The 25,739-nt window shown below is 40.8% G+C and overlaps 1 protein-coding gene across 2 annotated transcripts in view; it reads right to left on the bottom strand.

The window, feature by feature from the left end:
- FGF14 (fibroblast growth factor 14) overlaps nt 1-25,156 on the bottom strand; it is a 363,780-nt gene extending 338,624 nt beyond the window's left edge. The window contains exon 1 of one of the 2 annotated variants that reach the window (XM_042460633.1): nt 23,921-25,156. In XM_042460633.1, coding sequence (XP_042316567.1) covers nt 23,921-24,011 — 91 coding nt within the window. In that variant the 5' untranslated portion in view covers nt 24,012-25,156. The remainder of the gene's footprint in view (nt 1-23,920) is intronic. The other variant, XM_042460634.1, reaches the window with a different exon arrangement.
- Nucleotides 25,157-25,739: the final 583 nt, after the last annotated feature.

Raw genomic sequence — 25,739 nt, 5'->3', positions numbered from 1 at the left:
AAAGTTTTGTCAGGAATGCTGCAGGGTAGGAATGAATTTAATTATTTATGTACTCACTGACTTTAAGGACTCTTTTTGAGCCAACTATTTTTGACCACAGATGAATGGTTAAAACTCAAACATAAAACACAGGGCACCTATGGCTACCACTAGAGAATGCATCAATTCTAGGGCAAGAAGCAACTGGAAAAGCATCACTGGTGTTTTCTTTTTCCAACCAGAAGAATACTACTTCCTTGGTGTGTGTTGTGTGCCTTCAAGTCATTTCTGACTTAATGGTGACCCTAAGACCCTACCGTGGGGTTTTCTTGGCAGGTTTCTTCAGAAGAGGTTTGCCATTGCCTTCCCTTGAGGCTGAGAGAATGTGACTTGCCCAAGGTCACCCAGTGGGTTTACATGACTGCCTGTGTGTATATCAGGATCCTTGGATCAAGGATACATTTCTTCAAAGCCTCAACTAATTGGCTCAAGATCCAAAGACGCATTGCAAAATGGAGAAACACTTCCAATAAAACTCACAGATGAAAATGGAGATATATGTCAAGAGCTAAAGAAGCAAACTATAGAATCTGTTAAACTATAGAATCTATTCAGCCTTTTGGCTAAGATCAAGTGTGTAGAATCTATTAAAAAGATGAAAAACAACAAAACTTCTTAGCATAAACATACAGTACTGGAAAGCAGTTAAGCATGGTAAAAATAGCCTGTTATTGAAAATATTTGAGTTCTATTTTTAAAAAGAAGGTCTCTTTTTACCATTTCTAGAAAAGATTGGGAAAACTCCTGATTAGTGTTATGTAACCAAACCCTGTTAACAGTATTGAAGATAATGCTCTTCTTCTGTGATGTGTCCAAAACATCACTAAAAGGCCTCAAACTACATGACCCAAAATCAGACTGAAAACTAATTTACATGATAATGGATATACTACTGGCTGGGCATGCTTCTAATCTGGATGCAGGTGTGCAGCTGGTCTGAGATGGGGTTGTGCATCCTCTGAAGAATAAGCTTGGTGCCATATTTGAACAGGACCTGGACAAAGTGTGGCAGTGGGAAAGAAAAATATATCACTTGGCAGTAAAAAAAAAAGGGGGGGGGGAGGAGTGAGATACTGCTGGATAGTGAGCTGTATTGGTCCGAATGCACCCTCTCAATTCGTGGCCCCCAATCTTTTCTCCTAGTATAACAGGGATTGATTCTGGACCTGCAAAAGATTCAGGTATGCCAGGTATGCCAGCTGGGAGTACTGCTTATTCAACTGTTATCTATGGAGATTCAGGTGATCTCAGTGGCTTGGAGCAGCTTTTATGAATTTATACTGGTTTGCATAAACTGCATACAGATTGTGGGTCTGTCTGGAAAAAACAGACCTGGCCACAGTCATGCAAATGTTGGTTAAAGCCAGATTAGATTTGATGCTTTGTACCTACGGCTGCCTTTAACAACAAAGCAGAAACATCAGCTAGTGCTAGATTAGAAATGTGAAGGCCCAGTAAGGAAAGTGGGGGTGGGGGAAAACAGGTGTTTTTCTTTCTCTTCCCAAAGACCTTTGTTTTTTTCTTGAAAAACTGAGAAAAAAATGATTATTGCCTATTTTCTTTTTGAATGATCAATTAAATGTTTTTAAGATGTTCATATATTTACTGCTCCATAGTAACACTATGTAAATGGAAGACTTTTCTGTAAATCTCTGAACACCATCAGATCAGTTGCTGACTGAAGCAGATTATAGGAAGCTGACACCCTGAGCAGACAGGCTCAGCCCAAGCTTTCCTGGCCAGTCCTAACCTGGGTCAGTCCCAGGATGGCATGGAGATGGGCAGGTCTTTACACGCCTATCCCCATGCCAGTTTGCTGCAAAAATTATTATACTGATATGAGATTATCAGATTTTCTTTTACATTTTTCTAAAAAAAATTCTTGCAAAAATATGTGAGCAAAAACTATTCTGTTCTTTGCATAAAAGAACACTTTTTGGTACAAGCTGTTTACATACAAACATTTTTCACAAAAGGTATCCAAAAATATCTTGCAGCAACTGACTGTTTTTAGATGTCTTTGTTTACCAAGATACCTTTCCTTGCTAAGGATGAAAAAATGACAAAGTTTTATTTATATCCCTGCCATCAAACTAATCTATAAATAACACTGGACAAATATGAATAATATTGATATTAACGTATATAATTTATATAGAAGTACCAGGCAAGGTTCTCCTCTCTCTAATTTATTATATGCAAACCATCATTACCAACTGGATTGCTGCAAATATTTACTACCAAAACATTTAGAGCATAAATGGGTCTGCATTTGGAAGTGTGAGGTTTCAATCAGAAGACTAGATACATAGAAAAGTGAAATAATCTGGAGACAAATAAGGCTATAGCTGGAATTACTGGTATGGCTTCACTTTGAAGACAGAAAGAATGCTTAGAGCTTTTTTATTCTCAAGAATCAAAATTGTAGCAATCAATGATATCTGATTTATTAATGGCAATAACTGTTTTTTAAAAACTGGAAAAGCACAGAAAGTACATGTGAAGAATTATTTGTGGGCCCTTGGTATCTGCTGGGGCTTGATTCCAGGATCCCCTGTGGATACCAAAATCAAGCCATTATATACAATGGAATAGTAAAATGGTCTCCCTAATATAAAATGGGAAAATCAAGATTTGCTTTTTGGGAATATATATATATATATATATATATATATATATATATATAGCTGTGGATGCTTGAATCGTGGATACAAAGGACAGACTGTAATTGAAGGATGGCAAGTACATCAAATGCACAAAATCTTTTAAATAGATGGGGAAGCGAGACTGGGACAAGAGTGAGAGATTTGAAGACAGGATATGTAAAGCATTTCAAATTACAAAAATTATTATTCATGTACTGAGTTCCTATACTGATTAAGCTTTAATTGTAACAACATATATGCATTTTTTAATCCTAGGTATCCAATTTGTTTGAGGTGAAGAATACATTTTAGTTAATTCAAAAGTTTCTACTTGCTGTTTCCTATTAACAGAAGTGCTACATTTTATGAATACTTGCATATGGTATAACAATACAGCCACTTAATCTTTTAAGCACATTTATTAATGTCAGATGTGGCGGTTGTGATATAAACAATTGGGCTTCCTATTACATTTCTAGCCCAAATGAATCTTCATTTAGCACTGGTGATGGAAAAAATGATCCCTGCTCCATCACACTTAAAGAAAACACATTAGCTTAGGAAGTGAAGGGTGGGTTGAAAAGCATCCATAACTCTGTCCACCAATGTATCACTGATGCTCACCCAGCATCTGCCTCCTGAGTGGCTGTCTCAGCTTGTCAAAATGGTTAGGCTGGCCCATACATTGTCCAGAGAATCATTCTGGGAAGATTATGGGGTAAGTAAGGATTATCCACAAATTTTACAACTACTTTCTCTATTCTATTTCGTAACCATTTATGAATATATTAAATAAAATTAGTTCTAGTACATAGAACCTCCTTAAAGCCCCTCCTGCTTTTTGTTGAGTACCTTCAAACCATTGCTGACTTATGGCAACCCTAAGGCGAACTTATCATGGGGTTTTCTTGGCAAAAGGGGGGGTTTCATGTTCAGAGGGGTTTTGCCACTACCTTCCTCTGAGGCTGAGAGATTGTGACTTGCCCAGAATCACCCAACAGGTTTGCATGATGGAGTGAGGATTCGAACTCTGATCTCCAGAGTCACAGTCTAACACTCAAACCACTATACCACACTGGCTCACCCTTCTACTTACTGTCCTCCATTTGCAAAACTGTCAAATTTACTCCTAAAACCTCAGCTTTCTGATGCTCAACCAGCCACTAATCTGCCCTCTTATCCTATGACTGCTATATTTAACCAAGAGCTGTTGGTAAGGGGCTTTGTAAAAAGCTTTGTGGAAATCCAGCTAAATAATGTCAGCTAGCTCATTTAAGCCAACAGCTGTTGACATTTCTACATTTTATGAATTCCCCTCCAAAAAAACATAAGATCCAAATTGGTCTAATCTAGGCCAATTTTGATATGTGATATTTATTCCTGAAACTCATTGTTCTTTAATCTGTGCTTCAAATAGTTTTAGAATATTATTATCATTATTACTTCATTTATATCCCACTATTTTCTCCAAAAGTGGGGCTCAGGGGGACTTACAAAATTTAAACAAATACAATTGAAAGCGTTTATAAAGGTTTAAGTAAAAACTTGATATAAATACAATCCCATACCATTAAAACATTTTAAAACAAATCCCTAAAATATATTTTTTTTAAACCACTATCAGTAAAACTGTACTGTGAAAAGCCTTTGCTTTTCCTGAAATCCTTCCAAATAAAAGTTTGTTGACAGAAGGATAGCAAGGAGTCATCCTAGTTTCCTTAAGGAGGGAGTTCCAAAGATTGGGAGGAGCTCCTGAGAAAGCCCTCTCCTGTAATTCCACCAGACATACCTCCATCTTATAAATAATACAACCACCATGTCCTGGATTTTATTTGCCCTTCTGTGCCCCTAAAGCTTTTGAACTGCAAGCAAATGTACAAAAATATATGTCTAAAACATCTGAAGGACCAGAAAAGCAAACAGATGGAAAGTCAAGAAAATAGAGTGGGGAACAACAAGCCATAGGCTTGTTGAGAATGTGGGAGCAATGGCCATATATTAGAAGCCTGAAACTATGAGTCTTTATATGCTTTAGAAAAACTAAGGAACCATTGTCTTGACTTGTGAAGCAAAATTCAGTGCTGGGGAAAATCAGAAATATAAACTTCTTTAAAACATATAAGAAATTTCTTATAATTTAATGCTAAAATATAATGGAGGATGAATTTCCTTCCCATTAGGAAGCTGTCAAGGTGTCAAGCTCAAAGGACATAGTTTAACACAGTTTTCAGTCATGCTGGCATAGAGATCAGCGTAAGACTACAGGCCATGCCTAACAGAATCTTACACGATATTTTACAAGCACTACATTAAGGATCAGCCACTTATGTTGCCCTACACAAAAACTTTCAGATACAGACCAAAATGCAAACAAAGGCCTGTTACAGACAGGCCAAAATAAAGCTGCTTCGGGTCACTTTGGAGGTATGCTGTTTCAATGATGCATGTGTCCTAAGAGTCAGGAAGCTGCGCCAAAGCTGCGCTCCAGTCCTTAGGACGCATGCATCATTAAAACAGCATACCTCAAAAGTGACTCGAAGCAGCTTTATTTTGGCCTGTCTGTATGGGGCCAAAGACTTATTTAAGACCACAGAAAGAATTAGGTGTCAAGTATAAGATACCACCTCATTTTAATATTTTTTATTTAGAAGAGCAAAGAGTATTCTGCTCAAATTTGGGGGTTATATTTGTGTTTAAGCATAAACATGTTTAATTCATATTTTCAAAATGTGTAAGCAGTAATAAGACAGAACATTTTATCTAAGAACAAAAACAAAGCCATCAAACATCAGTCAACATGGTTCCCAAGTGTGTCTTCATTATCTAGGCACTGGCGCTGTACAAAGAATGAGAATACAGGTCCATAACCCAAAGTAACTCAGAATACAAAAAAAAAGGCATAAGGGAAAAAAACAGAAAAGGGATAGTCAAGGGTAAACCTAAGATGAATACTAAACTAGCATTGATTCTACGTATTAGGAAATCTGACTGACCCAAGGAGTGTCCTACAGTCTGGGACAAGTAACAGCCTAGATTCCTGGGAAACCCATGTATATTGACTTGAGAGCCATTATGAAGAAAATAAAGCAAAAACAAATATTCCTTTATATTGAAACAAAAACTTAATCCATCTCTCTGAAATCTTTTCAATACAAAAGTACTCTTACTGCACAGCATTTCACCTGCGTCTTCATCTAATAATAACTACAACAAGGTTGAAGTATTTAACCTTGGAACTACTTTAATGTCAAGAGGGACCTATTTCATTTTAACTTCGTAAACTGATTAAGCCAAACAATCTCCAAGAGACAACTTTTCCTATGCAAATATTGAAACAGAGCACTGCAAACTCACGTACCTTTTCCTCAGACTAAAGTATTTGGGTGTGGGAGTACAATCAGCCCTCTGTATCCATGGATTTTGCGTCCATGGATTCAACTAACCATATGTCAAAAATATTCACACACACACACACACACACACACAATCTAGAAAGCCAACCTTGATTTTGTTGTTTTATATAAGGGACACAATTTTACTATGCCATTGTATATAATGGGATCTAATTTTGTTATTCATAAGCGGTCCTGAAACCAAATCCCAGAGAACATCAAGGGCTGACTTCTAAAAAACACAATGGTTGGTGAAATTTTCTTATTATAGGCCTGTTACAGACTGCCAAAATAAAGCTGCTTCGGGTCTCTTTGGAGGTATGCTGTTTAAATGATGCATGCATCCTAAGAATCCGGAAGCTGCACCAAAGCTGCCCTCCAGTGCTTAGGAATGGAGAGTGGCTTTGGCGCGACCTCCGGACTCTTAGGACCCATGCATCATTTAAATAGCATACCTCCAAAGAGACCCAAAGCAGCTTTATTTTGGCAGTCTGTAACAGGCCATAGTCTCTGCAATCTACATTTCCCCCTGAAACAAAGTTTCATTGGCATGCTAAAAGAGTTCACTGGAAAAATATGAATCCAATGTGATTCCACAACATAGCATGTTTTAACACCTGCCAGATATGGTACTTACCTAAGATAAGCATTTAAAAAATAGCTAAAGTAATACAGAATATGCCAGACTTAAAAAGACTTAGATCCTATTGATTCCAGCTGTAAAGTTAACCATGTACTTACATCACACCCACTGAAAATAACTATTTGAATTAATGGGCATGACCCAGCTAAAATTAGAGTTAATAGAAATCCAGCACTTTATATAATTAATGTGAACTAATTCTCTCTTAGAAAGTGCACCAATTCAAAGAAACAGTTGCATCTTTATACATACTTTTAATTTCCTGCTGCCATTGCATTTCGAAAAGAAGATGCAGATGCCTAACTTCTTTTCACAAATAGCCTAGAGGTAGCTCAAAAAAGCAAAGCCTTCTGAACTCTGTTGAAATTTAAATTATCCCACTGTAAACTGTTAGCTACATTGCAAATCCCACTCTACAAAACAATAGTTTATGAATATTGAATTGAAACAGGCTGCAAACAATCCAAGGCAGTGCTGAATGTATCTAAGTGTGAAACCCCTATACTTTACCCAGAGCTTATTTCTGAGTGAGCTTTATTTCTTCAGTGGGCATAAGCATGCCTGAGTCTGTTATGCTGCAGTCAACACACAGTAATTTCCTCTTGATATGTCATTACAGGTCTAGATGAAAGTATTCAACTCACACTTACTAGATGCATTTAGGTAACATAACAAACCAGAATTCTTGAACATGGCTTACAGTAAATGAGGTAGTGGGGCGGTAGGAGCAGTCAAACAATAAACTATCACTGTATGGCTTGCTTGTTTTGAGATACACACACACACACACACAAACACACACACACACACACACACACACAGGGTTGTCTTTTCTCCATTAAGTCAGGGAAATACCTCATAGTTTGTTGTTCTCTGACTTGTCTCGGAAAGACAAGCCAGAGTGCCAGGTATGAACCTTATGACAATGAAGATGAACACCTGAACAAACTGCTGGATCTAATCTGATTGTCTCTGAAAATTAAGGAGCTCCGTAAAATGTTGTTATTAATAGAAAGGGATAATCAGAAAGGAAGGATATGTGTTATGAAGCATATGCCTTGATGTTTTTGCCAAAGCTCAGATCCTAAAGAGTATGGCAACATTACTTTTTCAAATTCAGCCCCCAGAATCTCATATTCCAAGCTCTGGAAGCAACAGATAATAAGGAAAACTTGGTCACTGTGGCACACATAGGATTATCTGCTATAAAAAAAGGAAAGAAAGATACAATTGGTGCTCCATATCCACAGATTCAAGCATCCACAGCTTGAAAATATGCACCAAAAAAGTATAAATTCCAAATAGCAAACCCTTGATTTTGCTATTTTATGGAAGGGAAACCATTTTACTATGCCTTTGTATTTAATGGGCCTTGAGCATTCACGGATTTTGCTATCCATGGTGGGTCCTGGAACCAAACCTCAGCAGATACCAAAGGCCAACTGTACTTTCTCACTGTCTGAACCTGAATATTAACAACAGTAGCTTGCAGGCCTCATGAAAAAAAAATTGAGGAATTATCTAGCCTACTGATACTGCTCCAAATTTCTGTTACTGTACCACACATCACTTCTGTGAACAATTTTGTTCTATGTTATGCATAATATATTTCAGAAAGAGCTGAGTTCCAAGAACTAAGCAAATACTTCCATTTTCCTAACTGACATGAGTGCATATCCTCCAAAATTTCACAGAGGAAAATCAGGACACATCAGAGTGTGGCCAAGATTACAAGTTACTAATTAGGAAGAACACACAACAAACAGCAACTGTTTGTTTTTCCCAGTCCCCTAGGAAATGCACCATTCTGCCACTTCGTCTTATCTCTCCCAACTCAGTTCATTGAATGCAAGGCATTTTTACACTTTGAACTCAGTTTTACAGCAACCATACTAAGGACTTTATCACACAAGGTAGTAAATCACTATTGGTGCAGGATAATTGTGCCTTTGGCTGGATCTTATCACAGCCCTCTTCTGTTGTTCTCCTGGTCAAAGATAGTTTGCAAAGTGTTTATTTTCATAAATGCAAAAACTCCATTAATACCTTCCTTTCCTGCTACTGTTGTACTACCATTTGCAGTGTGATAATTTAATTTCATTTTAATGCCAATTTTTGGGTGATCAGGTTGTCAGTGGATGAGCTTTAGCTTTGATTTGGGTGCCTTTTTCTTATAGTGATCAGGGGATAAGGAGAAAGGGTGGACATTTCCATTTGATTTCCTTTCATTTGGAAAAGTTACCGAAAAACATATTTTTCCTAGAACAAAATCCAATGACAAATGACCCCCACTCTCAATGGGTGCTTGTTAGAGAAGTTGAGAAAAGAAAATTATGCTCACTTCTACCCCACCAGTTTTTGTGGCTAAGTAGCCTTGTTCTAGCTTCTCACTCACACACACCTAGAAAAGTGGGAAAGAGTTTTTAAAAAGCATTTATTTCATTACCCTGTTTCTGCTGTTCATATTGCTAAGCTTCAAACAGATCAATCGCTACTTTAGCTGCTAGCTTTCAGCTGCCAGTGATTAATCAAGTCTATCCTGCAACAGGAAGCTGCCCCCACAAACATGGAGGAAAAGCCTTTTTAATTATAACTATTTTCATTTCATTTTATATTTCTGGGAAAACGTGTGTTTGAAGCTTTGACTTTTGCAGATTTGATTATTCATGGATATGATATATTAGTATCTCTTCAGAAATCTCTAGGTTCTCCGGCATGACTCTATAGCCAATGTCTGCCGGAGGTTGCACTGGAGTATCTAGAGTATCTAGAAATAACACTTCTCTAGGCATTTATAGGTTCTCCAGCAAAATTCTGTGGTCAGATTCCAGAGGATGCTGACCACAGAATTGCTATGGAGGATCTCAAGTTTCCTAGAGATGTGATTCTCAGTGTTTTTTAAAAAGTAGTGTTTTTTTTATTTGCAGTTTTCCCACTTTCATAGGGGTCCTGTGTCCCTAAGAATTCCATGGAAATGGTAGCAGTCATACCTTCAGCCTTTTTAAAGGCAGATATCATGTCACACGCAAAAAGCCAAAACACACACACTGCTACTATAATGATGCTATCTTTCAATCTCCAAAATGTCATAGACATAGGCACTTTAGTTTCCCATTTATCTACACTCAAAAAACAGGTAAGAAATATGTGGCCCAGTAGTTGTGTGGCTGCAACTCCCACCGTCCTAACCAGCATAGCTATTGGTGAAAGATCATGGGATCTGCAATCCAACATTTGGAGTGTCACACACATTCCTAATTAATAGTATGAGTGAGTTGTGAGTTGGTGAGTTGTGGGGAAAGTTTATACAACTCACTCCAGTTTCTGCAAGCAGGTAGCTCTCCCAACCTGTTCTTTTATTCTCTGTCATCTATAGACATGTGAAAAGAAGTATGGGGTTGTTGTTTTTTCTTTAAAAGGTCCAAAACACACTGCAGAAATAATAGTTTGAGACCACTTTAACTGCTCTGCCTTAATGCTAGGGAATTCTGGGAACTGTAGTTTTGTGAGACATTCAGCCTTCTCTGTCAGAGAGCTCTGGGGTCACAATAAACTACCGTTCCCAGGTTCCCTAGCACTGAAGCCAAGGCAGTTAAAGCAGTCTCAAACTGGATTATTTCAGCAGTGTGTTTTGGACCAAGGTGACCCAGCCTAAGGCAGAATAAGGTAATGAAGTGGCCCAAACATACATTATAGCAGATATGTGGCTGTATATACAATCACGGCTCAGTTTCTATGTTTGAAGTTTATCGCACCGGGGTTAAAACGTTCCTCGGTGCGTTCCCCGGGGCCCAGAACGCTAGTTTACTGCACAGCGGAACGCCACCGCCGAGCATTCCCATTGCGTTCCCACTGAGTTCTGGGGGATGCCATTTCTGGGAACGCTTTGAAACAGTTCCCAGAAATGGCGCCCTCTGGAACTCAATGGGAACGCAATGGGAACGCTTAGTGGTGGCGGCGGCGGCGGCGTTCCGCTGTGCAGTAAACTAGCGTTCTGGGCCACATCAGGTTCCCATCACGTGCGTGCCCTGTGCGTGCATGTTAGAACGCACCAGGGAACGTTTTAACCCCAGTGTGATAAACTTCTTTGTCTTTAACATTGTAACCACTGTTTTCATCTCAGCACAGCATTCTACTGATTCCTATAATATGCACATCATGTAGGACCAAAGTTATCCAGTACCTGGGAGAAATCCATCCTGAATTCAATGAAACTTACCTTTGAGCAGAGGTAAAAAGGAATGCACTGCCCATCTTTAAGGAGATTATCATACCCAATTTTTAAACAGCAATTTCATTGGGAAGGAAGTAGCATCAGCAATGCTGATCATATGGCTACTTCCCTCCCATAGTTGCCCCACCCCTTTCATTCACAGGGGAAACTCAATAATGAACTCCCGATCGTGCAATACCCCGAGTGCAAAAAGCCATTCCCAGGGCACTAGCATGATTGGCAGTCACATGGTCTCATTGTCCCCTCCTCTCCCCTTTCCCCTGCTCCCCCAACCTTTTTTTAAAAAATATGTTTTTCACACAATTCCAGAGCTCTGAAACCTCAAAGTTTCAAAAAAATCATTTTAAAAAGCTTAAAACAGGGCTGTAGAGTTTCATAATTAGGCCTGCCTCAATCAGTGGCTGAAGAGAATGTGAAAGATGTGGGTGCGGAGGTAGCCCGGCATGCCCTGATCTTTGGAATACAAGTAGCCAGTGTTCATCCATTCTAACATCAGCATCCTTCATGTTGTGTACCTCCATCCTGATTATAAACTTGAGATCCAATTAGCTTTTTGTGTTCTGGCCAGGATCGGCTTCTCTAGCCTGAGCCCTCGGGGGAGGCAGGTAAGAATCCGTTATTCCTAATGGTGCGACCACATGGCTGTGCAGCCGTTGGGAACATGGGCTTGCTGTCCACGGATGCTTAAATCCATGGATGGCAAGTCCGTGTATACCAAGGGCTGACTGTACTGGGAACTGGTGTCAAACAGCATCTGGCTCCCAGCCTCACTTTACTGAGGGTATATCCGCCCTACAACTGTCTTCATTGGAAATAGGATGTATTATGAATCGATGACGTAGAAAGCAACGGATGCCACGTTGTTTTTTCTTTAAATGGTATCATAGGCTGGCTCACACATACATGATTATAATAATAGATAAACATTTATCTCATCACATTACTTTCCACTTTTCAACAGAGTCACTTCCCATATTGAGTTATCAGTCATCAACTACAGAAGTGTACAGAAATCAAGTGTGAATCAGACTTTTGTTATGCACAAATAGGGCTGTGATGATGCTGTAATGCAGATGCTATCAACATGTGCTTGCAAGACAGTACTGCTTTTTGTTTTATCACATTGGTTTATGAAAGTAACTTTAGGTGAAAGTCCATAGAACAACAATAGAACATATCTTTTACATGTGTCCCAGGTGAGAGACGGTTACCTGAAATCTTAAACAAACTACTATCCAGTGTAGATTGTGTTGACCTGGACAGACCAATGCTCTGGCTCAGTATAAGGCCAGGAACCAAGGTTGGATTTCTGCTTCCAACAGAGTAATTAGCCCCCCCCTGCCCCCAAACAATCTTCTTTTCATGACACCTGGCCCCTTTCTGGCTCGGATATCTGCAGCAGAATTTGATGTATAGATTCACAGGAGTAAGCCCCAATGAATTTAACTGGTTCACATGTGGACAGTATTGCAACCTTAAGAAGTTTTAACCAGTAAATAAACTCAACTAAACACAGCAAGACTTAAGTCCAGTTAAACAGACATAAGACTGCACTATAAAACACACTTGCTAGAAATTAGGCAGCCATGGACATAAAGGAGCTTATTTCTAAATGAACTGGCACAATTTTCTGGATACCCTTATCTGTTTTTTGTGCATCATCTTTTGACGTGCTAACACAATTCATACTCAAGAGCAACATTCACATTAAATTGGCCTCTCAAAAATTATCCTCTCAAAAATAACTGATGTTAAAACTAAGCAAATATCAACATTTCATCTGCTGTATTGTTTTTCTGTAGTCATATTTATTATTGGCCTTATGAGCTAGCCTGAAAATAATTATATTGAAACCTGTTTTATATTACATATAAAACAAATATGCAGCATATGTATCTCTCTTTCAATAATGATATAAATATAAATATCCCTAAAATGCAAATCGTTCTCTTACAGGGCATTATGCATGGCTATCAGAAACAGAGTACAAATTTATTCCAAGAGAGTATGTATAGGGTTTTGTTACAAGTGTATGTATCAAACTGAAAGAGTCATGGGCATGAAAGCATTTCACCCATTAGGAAGGGCAATGCACATTTTAATTTGATCAGGAAGAAGTTTTGTATTTGTATAAATGTGGAAAATATATTATATGGTGGGCAAGTGCTTCAGTAGGCGACATCCATGTAAATAGGTCATTTTTCATTTGCTGGCTGTGAGGAGCATGCCAACAGCATGCATCTATTAACTTCATAATAGATAGCATGCTATGCATATATATTAACACCTTGGCATACAAATTCTAGGACCTTTGCAGACTTCCTTGTGAAATATAAACAACATACTGCATAATACATATATACACACATTTAGTTATCCATATACTTTCATTTTTGGCTTTAGCAGAATATTTGCCTTATAACAATTACATTTCTTGAGTGAAGACTCTGGGAGATTTCCTGTATTTTTAAGGAATGCATACAAGGTCAAATTTTGCCATGTGTAGCTTTTCCCAGCAGGAAAGGTAAGAGTAACTTCTCATGTTGAATTATTCTTTTCTGCAATTCTCTAATTAATATAGGAACCTGTACAGAATGCCTATAGAAGCCTAGATATCCAGAAGGCAGAAAATCCTGTCTGATCTTGGAAGCCAATTGGCTTACACTTTGTAGACCTCTTAGGGAGTGCTACTTCACTGCTAAGTGTGTACTTGCTATTGCTCTCTTTGGCCTGGTTAGTATTTGGGTGGGGGATTGCCACGTTATACCAAGCACTGTTGGCTATATTTCATAGGAGAGCAATAGCAAACCATTTTTGAGTATTCATTGCCTATGAAATTCATAGGATTGCAATAAATCAACAGGCAACCTGAATTGCACACACATACATGCACACAAAGAGAGGAAAGCTATGTTTTCCCATGTGAACTTGTCAGCAAGTTATCCTTGTTGTAAAGCACTTTCTCCATGTTTTCTCATCTTTGGAGTTTAGCTGGGCATCTAGCTCATAGAGAGCCCTTATCATGGTGGCACCCAATTTATGAAACTCCTTTCCTAGAAACAGCAATCTTCTTGTTATCCTTTAAGAGCTAGGCAACACCATACCTGGTCTCTAGAGGATTTCATAGTGTCTTAGGATATCTGACCCCTTCTAGGTGCTTATCTGTTGTTGTTTTAAATAACCCACATGCTGTTATTTTAATCAGGTATTTAATAATGTTTGTTTTCTAGTGTATATTCAGGTATTATACAACACTTTGAGGTAGGGTATATGTATCTGAAGTAAAATTAAATACTGATCAACAATAAGCCAGAAGCTTGGAAATTATGCATGTGGATTGCTTCAGACAGTGAAGAGAGATCCAATATCAGCAGTATATGTAAGGTGAGTAGAGGATTCAGTCTTCTGTTCTCTTATTACTGTCAGTTATAATCCCATTCTAAGAGCTTGCTGCAATATATTTGGCACAAAGCTTTATGTCAATGCAGATGGTTCCAAATCCCTGTAGGATACCCCCCAATCATCCTCCTACCACTTCTGCATCCTATCCATTATTGCAGAAAATTGTGACATGGGTAACTTATGACCCTCTCCACATGAGGCTGGCGTATACCTCCCAGAAGCCCTGGGCGGAATTATTACTTATAAGGGATGACAGGAGTTTCAGTCCAACAATATTTGGAAGGCTACAAGTGGCCCATCGGTATGTCAATTAAATAGCAGTTCCTCAAGACACATCTAATAAAGTTGGCTATTGCCAACACAGCAGTTTGACTCTTGAAAAGTGGCATACCATCACAGCAGGGGTTCCAGGAAAATGAAATAAAAATTGAATGAAATTAAAGAATAAAAATATAATATATACTCCTAAACACCATTAACTTGTAAGACATAGATAGGGGCTCCACCATAGAAATAAGGGCTCTTAGAGTCAAAAAGACTGGGAACTCCTGCATCACAGCATCCTAAGAAAAATGGAAGTTCATCTAAAATGGAAATTCCTAAACATAATTTTTAATCAATGGGTGACTACTGCCAAATGTGAGGGTACTTCATACATTGTTTGGCATATGTTTTATACAGAGAACAACACAAGATATTAAACTGGTCTTTCTATCAATGTGCAAAATGAGGGTACCATAAAGAGACAGATAACATTGTGTGACTGTGTTATCCAGGCACCTGATTATTTGGAAGCAGAGATCAGCCCCATTTTTCTGCTCCTACCAGCATCCCACTTTATTTCTCTCTCTCTCTCTCTCTCCCTCTCCCATACACACACACAAACTACAGATTTATGATTGCCAATACTCCAAAATGACATTTGAACTAAGGAGGAGGAAGTAGAACATTATATCATTGCCAGGTGGCCAAACTAATTGATAATTCTTCCATTATTTACCCAGTGCCCATGTTTTTGCTTAAACTAGCATAAAGGACTGTGTAATTGTAATTCTCAACCTGTTGGATAGAACCCAATACAGACTGCAAAAGATATTAAGGAGCCCAAACTACATGACGCATTAAATGCTCCTTATTTGTGTTGTGTGTTGCTATTTAATAACAGCTACATGGACTCTAATCCTGATCAAGACTATGTTACAAGAGTATGTTGCAAGAGGTTTTAACCTTTCTTCCCAGCATATGCTATAGTCCTAATAAAAATCCCCTGCTTCCTCCAAGTTCCCATTTTTCCCCATGAAGAAAACTACTACTGGCATCCAGCTTTCCTGTGGAGGAGGAGAACAGGAACAGCAACTTTTCAGAAGTATATATTATAAGAACCTTTCTATTACAAAGAGAACCCTCCACTTATGTCACGGCTCCATGGCTACTGTCTTAAAGTCACGTAACACAAATGTAAAGAAAAAAATGCATTTACCACAATGTGATGCTTGACCCTGAGTTCTCAAGGCATTACATGCACATTAACGTCAATAAATAGAGAACAGTCCATTCTACACTAAAGAAGGTCATATATGAGAGCCACTGGCTCAGCTTTGCTGTTCATGTTTGAATCCATTCAATGGCCTCTGGCAAACCAGGAGCATTTTTCAGATGTTTTTTGAAGGCTACATGAATATGTGGGACACAGGGCCTAGCACTGCAGCTGCATGTTTATTAGAACATATGCACAGAGCCCTTCCCACAATACCTTTGAATGGGGAAACAGTCATACACAGCTGGTTTTTCCAAAATCAACAGGTACGGTACCTCTAACAACCTACTGAAACAGAACAACAACAAGACAGCATACATGGTTACAACCTTTAACTTTTTAAAAGAAGCATAAACAACTCAATTAAACAACAGTAGTACTGGTCCAATCTTGTCCTGGTCCTCTGAAGACATGGTTCAAGTCCCAAATGCTCACTCCAGCATCTATTTCAAACTGCCCTTTTCTACTTCCCACGAGGCCTTCCAACCATAAAGCCATCTTGCTTCTTAAAGGAAAAGTGTGCAGCTCATACAGCTTGCTTTCTACACATTCTCTAATTATAGTTGCAGATAAATCAGGAAGGATGCTGTGAGCTGCAGTCAGACCTGCACCTGAGGTCACTTATTCTTCCAATTACAACAGAAAAGACTTGTGTCTGTTAACTTCAGTTTCCGCTTCTGAAATGGTGACGACGAGACAAGGATTTCAAAATATAACCACTGCTAAATAGATATCTCTACAATTTTAATAACTGTTTCTATCTGAAAACAGACACACACACATATATATATATCCCAGTGCTTTGGGGGCTGATGTGGGGGGGCAGCTTTTTTCCCCCCTGATAAATTCAGGGACTAGTACCATATTGGTCTTTCTTTTCTGGAAACTCTTAGCAGATCAGCAGCCAATGATTCATGATTTAGCACTGGCTCAGTAACTACCCCTTTGAGAAGCACTACACCAAACAGCTCCAAACCAAAATGGGGGGGGCAACTTAAACTGACAAATCCCTTAATTTACAAATTTGGCCAGGTCTAAACTGAGGGCAGTGTTGAATTTATTCATAAACTAAGTAAACTACTGTTGACATCAGATTATGAGGGGCCCTCTAAATATAGAGGAGAAGGAGGCCACCACCACTTAAACATATCCCCTCCATTAAAAAAAACTATAGAATATACATATTTTGGTGATGTCATTAGGCCTTTTAAGCATGACATTTTAGGAGGGGGTGCAGAAATTATGCAGGTTTCCCAATGGTTTTGAACTGCAATTTCAGCCCTAGCCAACATAACCAGTGGTGAGGAATGCTAGAGGATGCAGTCCAAGAATATCTGAAGAGTTTCACAGTTCCTGTCCCAGGCTTAGAGTCTCAGCCTGTCTTAATTCCATCACTGCTAATGGCACACTGTTATGTGGGGGGCAGCAGATAAAACCACTCTTGGTTGCAGGATGATTCTCATTCTTGGAGAAGTGGGGAATGTTTCCTGTATGGGTAAAAATGTTGCTCAAATATAATAGAAAGTGACACAAGGGCAAGAGCTGAGACATCAGTTCTCAATAAGGATCTTATCATACAAGAGGGAAGTGCCCCAATCCCATGGATAAATGGGATTTAAATCCAGGAATATCCCGCAAAAGTGGAATTGTTTTCAGACTACACTGGGCTAATTGAGCATTAACGCGACATTAACCCGTGCAGAAAGTTGCAAAATTGCACAGCTTTTTACTTTCAGGAAAATCCTGAAAGTAAAAAAGCGGTGTGATTTTACCCACTTTCTGCATGGATTAATGTCGCGTTAATGCTCAATTAGCCTGACATGTCTGAAAACAATCCCATTTTTGTGGGATATTGCCACGATTTAAACCCTGTCTATCCACAGGATTTGGGTGCTTCACCTCCAGTGTGATAAGGTCCTAAGCCTGGGACCTATTAACACTGCATAATTATAATACGATTATTTCACTTTAACTGCCATGGTTTCATCCTATGGAATCCTGCGATTGGCAATTTAGGGAGATGCATTTACAATTCTCACCCAGAGAGTTCCTCTGGTGCCTCACCAGATTACAAACCTCAGGATGAGACCATGCAAATTAAAGTGGTAGCCTAAATACCTTAAAGGCACCAGATCTCACCTGATATTGGAAGCTAAACATGGTCAGCTCTGGTTAGTACTTGGATAAGAGACCAGTAATGAATACCAGGTGCTGTAGCCAATATTTCAGAAGAAAGAACAGGCAAAACCACCTTCGAGGATTCCTTGCCTAAGAAAACCCTATGAAATTCATGAGGTCACCATAAGTCAAATGGTGACCTGAAGGCACACACACAGTAGTGCTATAATTGTATAGTATGAATGCCCCCCCCCGCTTGCTGGCTTGGTATCTTCTAGGGCCTAGGCCCTGACACCATCACTCCCCTCCACAAACATACGTACATTTATCTTTGTATAGACACTAGTGAAGGAGATTACCCCACCACCACCACCACCACCATCAAATATTAGGTTTAGAAGAGCAGGATAAGCAGGCTGAAGAAAGGAGGCACTTCCATGATCACTGAAGCAGTGCAGAGGCTCTCTGCAGCTTATTTTTCATCCCTCATATTGTCTTCTCCTCCATTTCAAGCCAATATAGTGACATATGCTTGGATGGTACAGGTACATGATTGTTTGCCAAGCAAAACCATGTTGCAAGCCCAGTGCTGCCTGCAGGTCCACAGCTGTGCATTCCTGAATTTGGAGCAGAAATGTAAGTGGTGTTTCTTTTTCATTCACATATAGCCTTATGCAGTCCAGTTGCATTTTTGTGACCATGTTAGAATTAACACAACAGTAGTATCATACTGAGTAATTCAATGGAGGGGGCAAAATATTTTTAAAGCAGTATTGCAGCAGTGAAAAATGTGAAAGGTTCCTACCAGTAGCCCTTGCTATGCCATAGAAAATACTGCAGGACCAAACTAAAATAATTTGCAGCCTGAGACAAAGCAGCAAATGATGCCCCCACCCATCCATATGGGCACACTGTACCTAAAGTCACTCAGGTTATTTTTCTATAAGAGGGGGGGGGGGGGAATCCAACAAGCCCTTCTCCTCCTCTCTGACAGTAAAAATATAACAGCTCAGTAAATAACTAACAACTTGCGGCCCTCTCATGATGACACTCAATTTTTTTCCTCAGTCTGCCTAAGGCCTTGAGACATTGGATGTAAAACTTGAATTGTGCACAATTCTGACAAGAAAGTTCTGTTCAGACATCCTCTGTGATACCTGAGGAGATTCAGAATGAATCTTTTGGGTCATGCAGCATACTTCCTTGATACAAAAAGATGACTCAGGCTGCTCTTATCCAACCCAGAATAACAGATTTCAACCCTGCCTTCCCAAAACTATGATGACAAAATTCAACTCAGCTGACTATGACAAAAAGTTCAAGACTCCAAAGTTCATGACAAAACAAGGCCTAATGTATGGGGATAAATCAAGGTAACAAGGCAAAACAACTTTAATGATAACATGATACACAAGCATTAGAAGTGGAATGTTAAGGATCAAAACAGCACTTGCAAAAAACTGCACTTTGAAAGTCACAAGTATATTTATCCAAGCTTAATATTTCTGCTGTTATTTTGGTGGGAAAACTATGGTTGGGCTATTTTGTCCTTTTATAAAAGTCAGTGAGAAACTCATGCCATATTACAAACAGCATTTGGTGAAATATTAAAGAAACCTAAGAAGTAAATAAAGGAAAGGAAAGGAAAACAGGAGAAAGGCAAATAACACAGTTATTTTAAAAATCTACAGAAATGTGCAAATGTTTCTTAACAGCACAGACATAAGTGTTAGAGAAGCTACAAACACAGACATTCAATATTATTTTTCAAAACACATTTTCAATCAAGATGATGAATACTGTAGTTATTACTATGTGGCATGCAGTTTTTAAAGCAAATTTAAGATTATAAATTTTGTATCATGCACCAGAAGTATAAAAGCCTGCAACTACGTTGTCTTCATAAAATAAGTACTTCATGTAATAAAAGTCCACTTTTAATGTGTGGATAAAATACCAGAAAACCATACGTAAAACAGATGCAAGATATCATTTAAATTCATTTGCACGGATGCAACAATGGCTATTTATTCCTCTGAAGAAGAAAAAAGTGAAGCAATTTTTTCTCTCATCTCATCTATTAACAAATCTAATAGAGATGACTAGGTTTGAACATTAACATCTCAAAACTCTGAATTATCATGCAAATTTTTAAATACATATAGTTTTGTTTGGGTTTTCTGATGTGCTGGAGTTTGTCCACTGAGTTTACCTAGTAATAAAGCCCACTGAATTTAGGACAACCTTGGTGCTTCAGAATTACACAACCTTTCTTTTGTATAAGCAGAAAACCACATATGAGATTATTACATTCTGACTATGGGAATACCTGGGAAAACCTCCAGGTTTCCCACTCCCCCAAAGATCAAAACTTCCTGTATCATGAGTAATAGCATCATACACAACTGCTACTAAACACAAACTTTAGAACATGGTCCATTCATTTGATCTGTTAAAGTGCATGAACCACGGTCAAAGAAATCTTCTCAAGTAGGCACTGCAAGCAATGCCAAGTCTTTTCCATCTCAAAATTTTAATCTATTTATGCTCTTCTGAGTCATAACAAACCAAACATGATAGATCATGGTCAGACAATTCCTCAGGGCTGTTTTACAGTTTAGAGGGGCTTGCCTATATTTCACATTAATTGATCAATTAATTAAATGGCAGACGTGTACCTCAGGACCACAGACTACTTGCGGCTTGTATTAAAAGCTCTCACTGAAGCAGAATGCGAGGAGGAAAACTGTATTACCACAACAATAAGCCCAAGGAGTTTATGTCAGAGAGAGAACAGTTGTGTGTTATGAGAGAGGAAATCAGCAACTTCAGGAAAACAAACAGCATGAATGTGTTCCTCAAAATCCACCAATGTTGGTTGCTACCCTGCTAACGCAGTCATGCTGAAAGGTTCCCAACAGGATACCTGGGATTCTTCAACAGATTCAGCCCCCTTAGATTTGGCCACACTCTGTTCAGCCTCTTTAGCCATCAGAATGCCTTGCTATGCAACATATCTACAACTTGCACTGAATTATGTGTCACCTCGCCAAGACCTGAAGTACTTTTCCCTCTGTGTGGGAAGAACCAGAAACAGTGCCACAGAACCACTTTGCAAGAACTCAGAATACTGGGCTGCAGTGAGGGGAAAATGCACACTGAGAATAGGAGGGCTCACAACTGGATTCCTAAAGGCCTCGAATAATGTTCCTCATTTCGGCCACATCCTAGGACAACCAATCTACAACACCTTTCGAGGAGGAATGTAGGCATCCCAAAGAATGTCCACCATGGCTGAAACATCTTGAAACCAGCTCATTAGGGCAGCTTCCTTAGAAGACATCCTAAAGGGATCTGTGCTGAGGAGTCACTCTCAAGGAGGTTGTGCCTGGACAGGATTTTTGTTGTTGTGAACTGTTTTTGAGTCGATCGTGGATGAGACACCTCCAAGATTCCCTCTCCTCCGCTGCTCTGCTCAAGTCCTGCAAATTCATACCCATAAATTGCTTAAAAGAGTCCATCCATCTGGCATGTGCCCTTCCTCTCTTTCTACGTCCCTCCACCTTTCCTAACACTGTTCCTGCCTTCTCATGATGCAAACAGGTTTAGGGAGTCCCAAACACTCAGGTGCTCCCTAGTTCAGGGAGGCCAGATGTCCTCCTTTTCCAGGACATGTTCTACATTCCAACCTTCTCTCTGGGAAGGATTTTGAGCACGTCTAAAAAGCACGCACTTGCATTTATAGGAGCATTTGGAGCTTTTATTTGGTCATACCCTGCATTTTTTTTCTGGAAGGTCCTACAGTTTTGTGGCACCTTGTCCTTCTTTGTGTTTCGCAAATCCAGCCACCCTGTTCCTTCAGCCCCCCTCATGCCTTTTTCTCTTTTCAATGGAAAGGCTGCTTCTGGCACCCTTCGATCTTATACAAGAGGTCGGATAGAAATAATTTATTATTATTATTATTATTATTATTATTATTATTATTATTATTATTATCATTTTGTTTCTCGACTAGGCGACACCTTTGTGTGATAAAGGTCTTTATTGGTTGAAATGAAGAAATTGTTAAAGGAAAGAGGAGGCCAACAAGTAAGTTTGCTGGGGTCACTTCTCTCTCTTGGGACACCCAAGAAGGTTTCCTGGAAGAGGGGGAAGGCGCCAGGCTTCCCCTTTGGGTCGGTGGGAGGCCCTTGGCTTTCTCCTTAGGGTGCCAGAGGGCGCCTTTGGCTCAAAGTTGTCCCCTCACAAGGCACCGCAGTGCCTTGAAGCGAGAAAGGGCAAAGCTCCAGCTCCTTGCCTCTCTTTTTTTCTCTCCTCTGGAGAGACAAGCTAGCTCCTCTCTCTTTGGGAAAGAGCTCCTCTCTTTGCTGCGGCAGGTTGCCTCTGCACTGCAGGGATAACCCAGTTTGACACCGCTTGGACTGCCCTGGCTCAAAGCTATGGAATTCTGGGAATGACCATTCCCAGAATTCCAGAGCCTGGAGTCTGGGCCAGTCCAAGCGGTGTCAAACTAGGTTATCCCTGCAGTGCAGAGAGAGGGAAGGCTCTCTGGTGGGGGTGGCCCAGGGGGTCCCTTTGCCAGCCCCGAAGCAGGTGCCAAACCCCTGCTGCAGCTTGTTGATGTTGGGCTGAAGAAGGGGGTTGTCAGAGGATGCCAATGATCTACTACACTGCAGTCCCCGCGTCAGGAGCCTCCCGCTTTGGAGAAAGGCAGCCACTGCAGGGCAGAGCCAACACCGCCACAAAAACACCACACACACACAGGGAGAGAGACACAGTGTGTTTGTGTTTGTTTGTGTGTGTGTAGAGTCTCCTCAGCCTCCAGCTCCTTGCCCTCCAAAACAGACCCTTTCCACACACAGAGAGACACACCTGCTGCCACCCCTTCTGCCACACAGGTGACGACAACTATCCCTGTGTTGGGCCGTGTGTGTCTGTGTGTCTGTGTGGTGGGTGGCCTTTTGGGGCGGGGAGCTGGGCTGGGCGGGCTGTGGGAGTCCTTCCTTGCAAGGCTTCCATTAGCAAGGGTCTGTGGAGAGGGAGGCATTGAGGGAGAGGGAGTCCTAAGGGTTAGGGCATCCCAATTTTTTTTTTTTTGCCTTATTTCCTTATGTAATTGCACTGCAAGTGTCCTCTCCCCACAGACACACACCTGAAATGCAGACCTAAAAGAAAGGGTTGCTCATCCTAATAAGGATGCCTCTATTTCTCTCTCTGCACATATATACAGACATCCACAAGGCTCTCTCCCTGCTATATAGAGATGGAGGGATGGACTCTCTCCCCTCACCCCTTTAGTTCCCTTCCAGGCACAAGCTCTGTGAAAGTGTCACCCCTTCAGGGATGAGGGGGAAAGAAAGGGTTTGGGGGCTGAATCCCTGCTTGGATAACACACACCCTCACAGCTGACTTTTGGTGCACTTGATGGGAAGCAAGGAAGCCACCTTCTTGAGTTGAGGCGAAAAGTCTCTTGCAGGACACTCCTGTGGGAAGAAGCCCTTAGGTGCCCCTGCCAGCTGCAGGCTGGCAAGAGAGAGTGGCAACCAGGCCCTGGCACCAATTTGGGCAACGATCTGCCCCTAAGGATGCAGGGAGGGAAGGGGACAGGCTGCATCCAGACTGGAGAAATAACCCGGTTTGGAACCGCTTTAACTCTTTGGCTCAAGGCTATGGAATTCTGGGAGTTGGAGTTTGTTGTGGGCCCAGAGCGGAGCCTTGAGCCAGACAAAGAGTTAAAGCGGTGCCAAACCGGGTTATTTCTCCAATGTGGATGCAACCAGCTGGTTCCCAGTAGGGCCACCCCAGCCCCCATTCTCCCCCCCCCCTCCATAGGACTGCAGAGCAACAGACAGCAAGAGAGAGAGAGCAGCAACACAAAGGCACAACGCAGCGATCTCTATGGGTTCTTACCAGTTGGGTTCTTGTTTTTCTTAAGACTCTTGCCACAAAGACACTGCAGCATATGCGATCCTTTGCTGAAAATGCTCCAAAGAAACCACATTGATTTGGGCGAAAAGCAATCCCGCGCTTATACACCCGGAGAAAGAGGAGATCCTTGGGGCTGTTGCATAATAAGAATACTACTAATAAAAATAATAATAAAAATAAAATCGGGAGCAGTTCTCCTCCTCGAAAGGGGCACCAGGTTTAGTACAGACCAGGGGGGAAAAAGAAAAAGAAAAAAGAAGGTGGGGGAAAGGGAAAAGAAAAGAAAAAAAGATCCAATCCTGCTCTCCCAGGGTCTTTTCCCCCCTTTTTCCCCCTCACGTGGTTGATTTCTTTCAGACTTCTTCTCAATGGATGCCTTTTTGTTTTTGTTTTTTTCAGCCAAACGGTGAACGATGCTGGATTGTCACCCAAAACTGTGGAAGAAGAAGAAAAGACATAGATCCTCTTTCTTGTCTTGTTCTTTGTCTCTTTCTGTCTTTCTCTCTCTTGTGTTTTTGTTTGTCCTCCCCTTCAGGCTGAAGCCAACCCAAAAGACAGGAGGTGATGAAACCCCAGCCAAGGCCAACAACTAAGAACCCGAGACAAGAGTAGTAAAGCACGAAAGGTCCCCACCAAAGAGGACACCATCGCCTGTGACTTGGTGGCTGGGAGGATGGGTGGATCTGCAGAACAAAGCCAAGGCAGGAGGATGCATCCTACTAAAAGACTGCCATGGTGCAGCCCTGGGAAGAGAGAGCACACCACCGTCTGTAGCACCAGCAGCAGCACCATCCAGCACAAGTCTGATTGATGAAGGCAGATGCTGCTCCGCTCTGGAAGAAGGGCTGCTTCTTTTTACCATCAGAGCATCTCTCAGCTATGTATGAAACTGTGTGGCACCTGCAGTTCCCAGTCAGCCTGCACAACAGATGCAAATAGGCAAACAGACACACCACAGAGGCAGCTCTCCTCTTTTTTTCCTCTCCCTCGCCCTGCTTCATCCAACACTGGCATGCATTACAGGGAAGGGAGGGGAGGGAAGGGAATGATCTTCAGCACCTCATTCACACTGGCACACACAGACACACATACTTGCATGCAGAGAGAGAGAGAGAGAAAGATACACACGCATGCATGCACACTCACACACACACTCACACACATACACACTGGATTTTGCTCCTCAGCCTTGGCTATGAGTTATAGGCAGAGTAGGAGGAGGAGTTGAGATTTGCATGGAGAGAGCCTGGCTTTCCATGACGTAGCCACGTGCTCCCAGGCCTGTCACCAGTGAGATGCTTCAGACCAGCCCAGGGAAGGCAGTGTCACTGCAGTCTCTGCCTGCCCCCCTTCTCCCTCAAACCTCTCTTTCCCCCTCCCAAACTCCACTCCTCTCACCCTACTCTGCTGCAGCTTAAAATACTGGACACTACGGCCTGCCACTTGTGCACCCTGGGGAGAAGTGCATCTCTGCATGCTAACCAGTAAGGAAGGAGATGCCAACAGCAGGACACACTCTCAGATGACTTGGAGGAAAAGGGAATGTGTCTGAAGCAGCCCTCTGAAGACCCTGAGCATTAAGGTTAAGGCAGAGAAGGGAAGCTAATTTCCTTAAATAGAAAAGCTAATTTCACCCATCCTAATAATAAATTCAGGGATGCAAACAATACAGGAACCATCCTCCCTACATCTCCCTCCATTCCAACCGCCACTGCTATGGACTCTGAGAGAGAGAAGAGGATAAAATACCCCAGCAGAGAGAATGGGAGGACCACAATGACTATGTGGGGCCAGGAGGAAG

The sequence above is a fragment of the Sceloporus undulatus genome, chromosome 3 (genome assembly GCF_019175285.1).
Source record: "Sceloporus undulatus isolate JIND9_A2432 ecotype Alabama chromosome 3, SceUnd_v1.1, whole genome shotgun sequence".
NCBI classification, from domain to species: Eukaryota; Metazoa; Chordata; class Lepidosauria; order Squamata; family Phrynosomatidae; genus Sceloporus; species Sceloporus undulatus.
The sequence above is the reverse complement of the archived record's forward strand: the minus strand, read 5'-3'. Positions and strand labels throughout refer to the sequence as shown.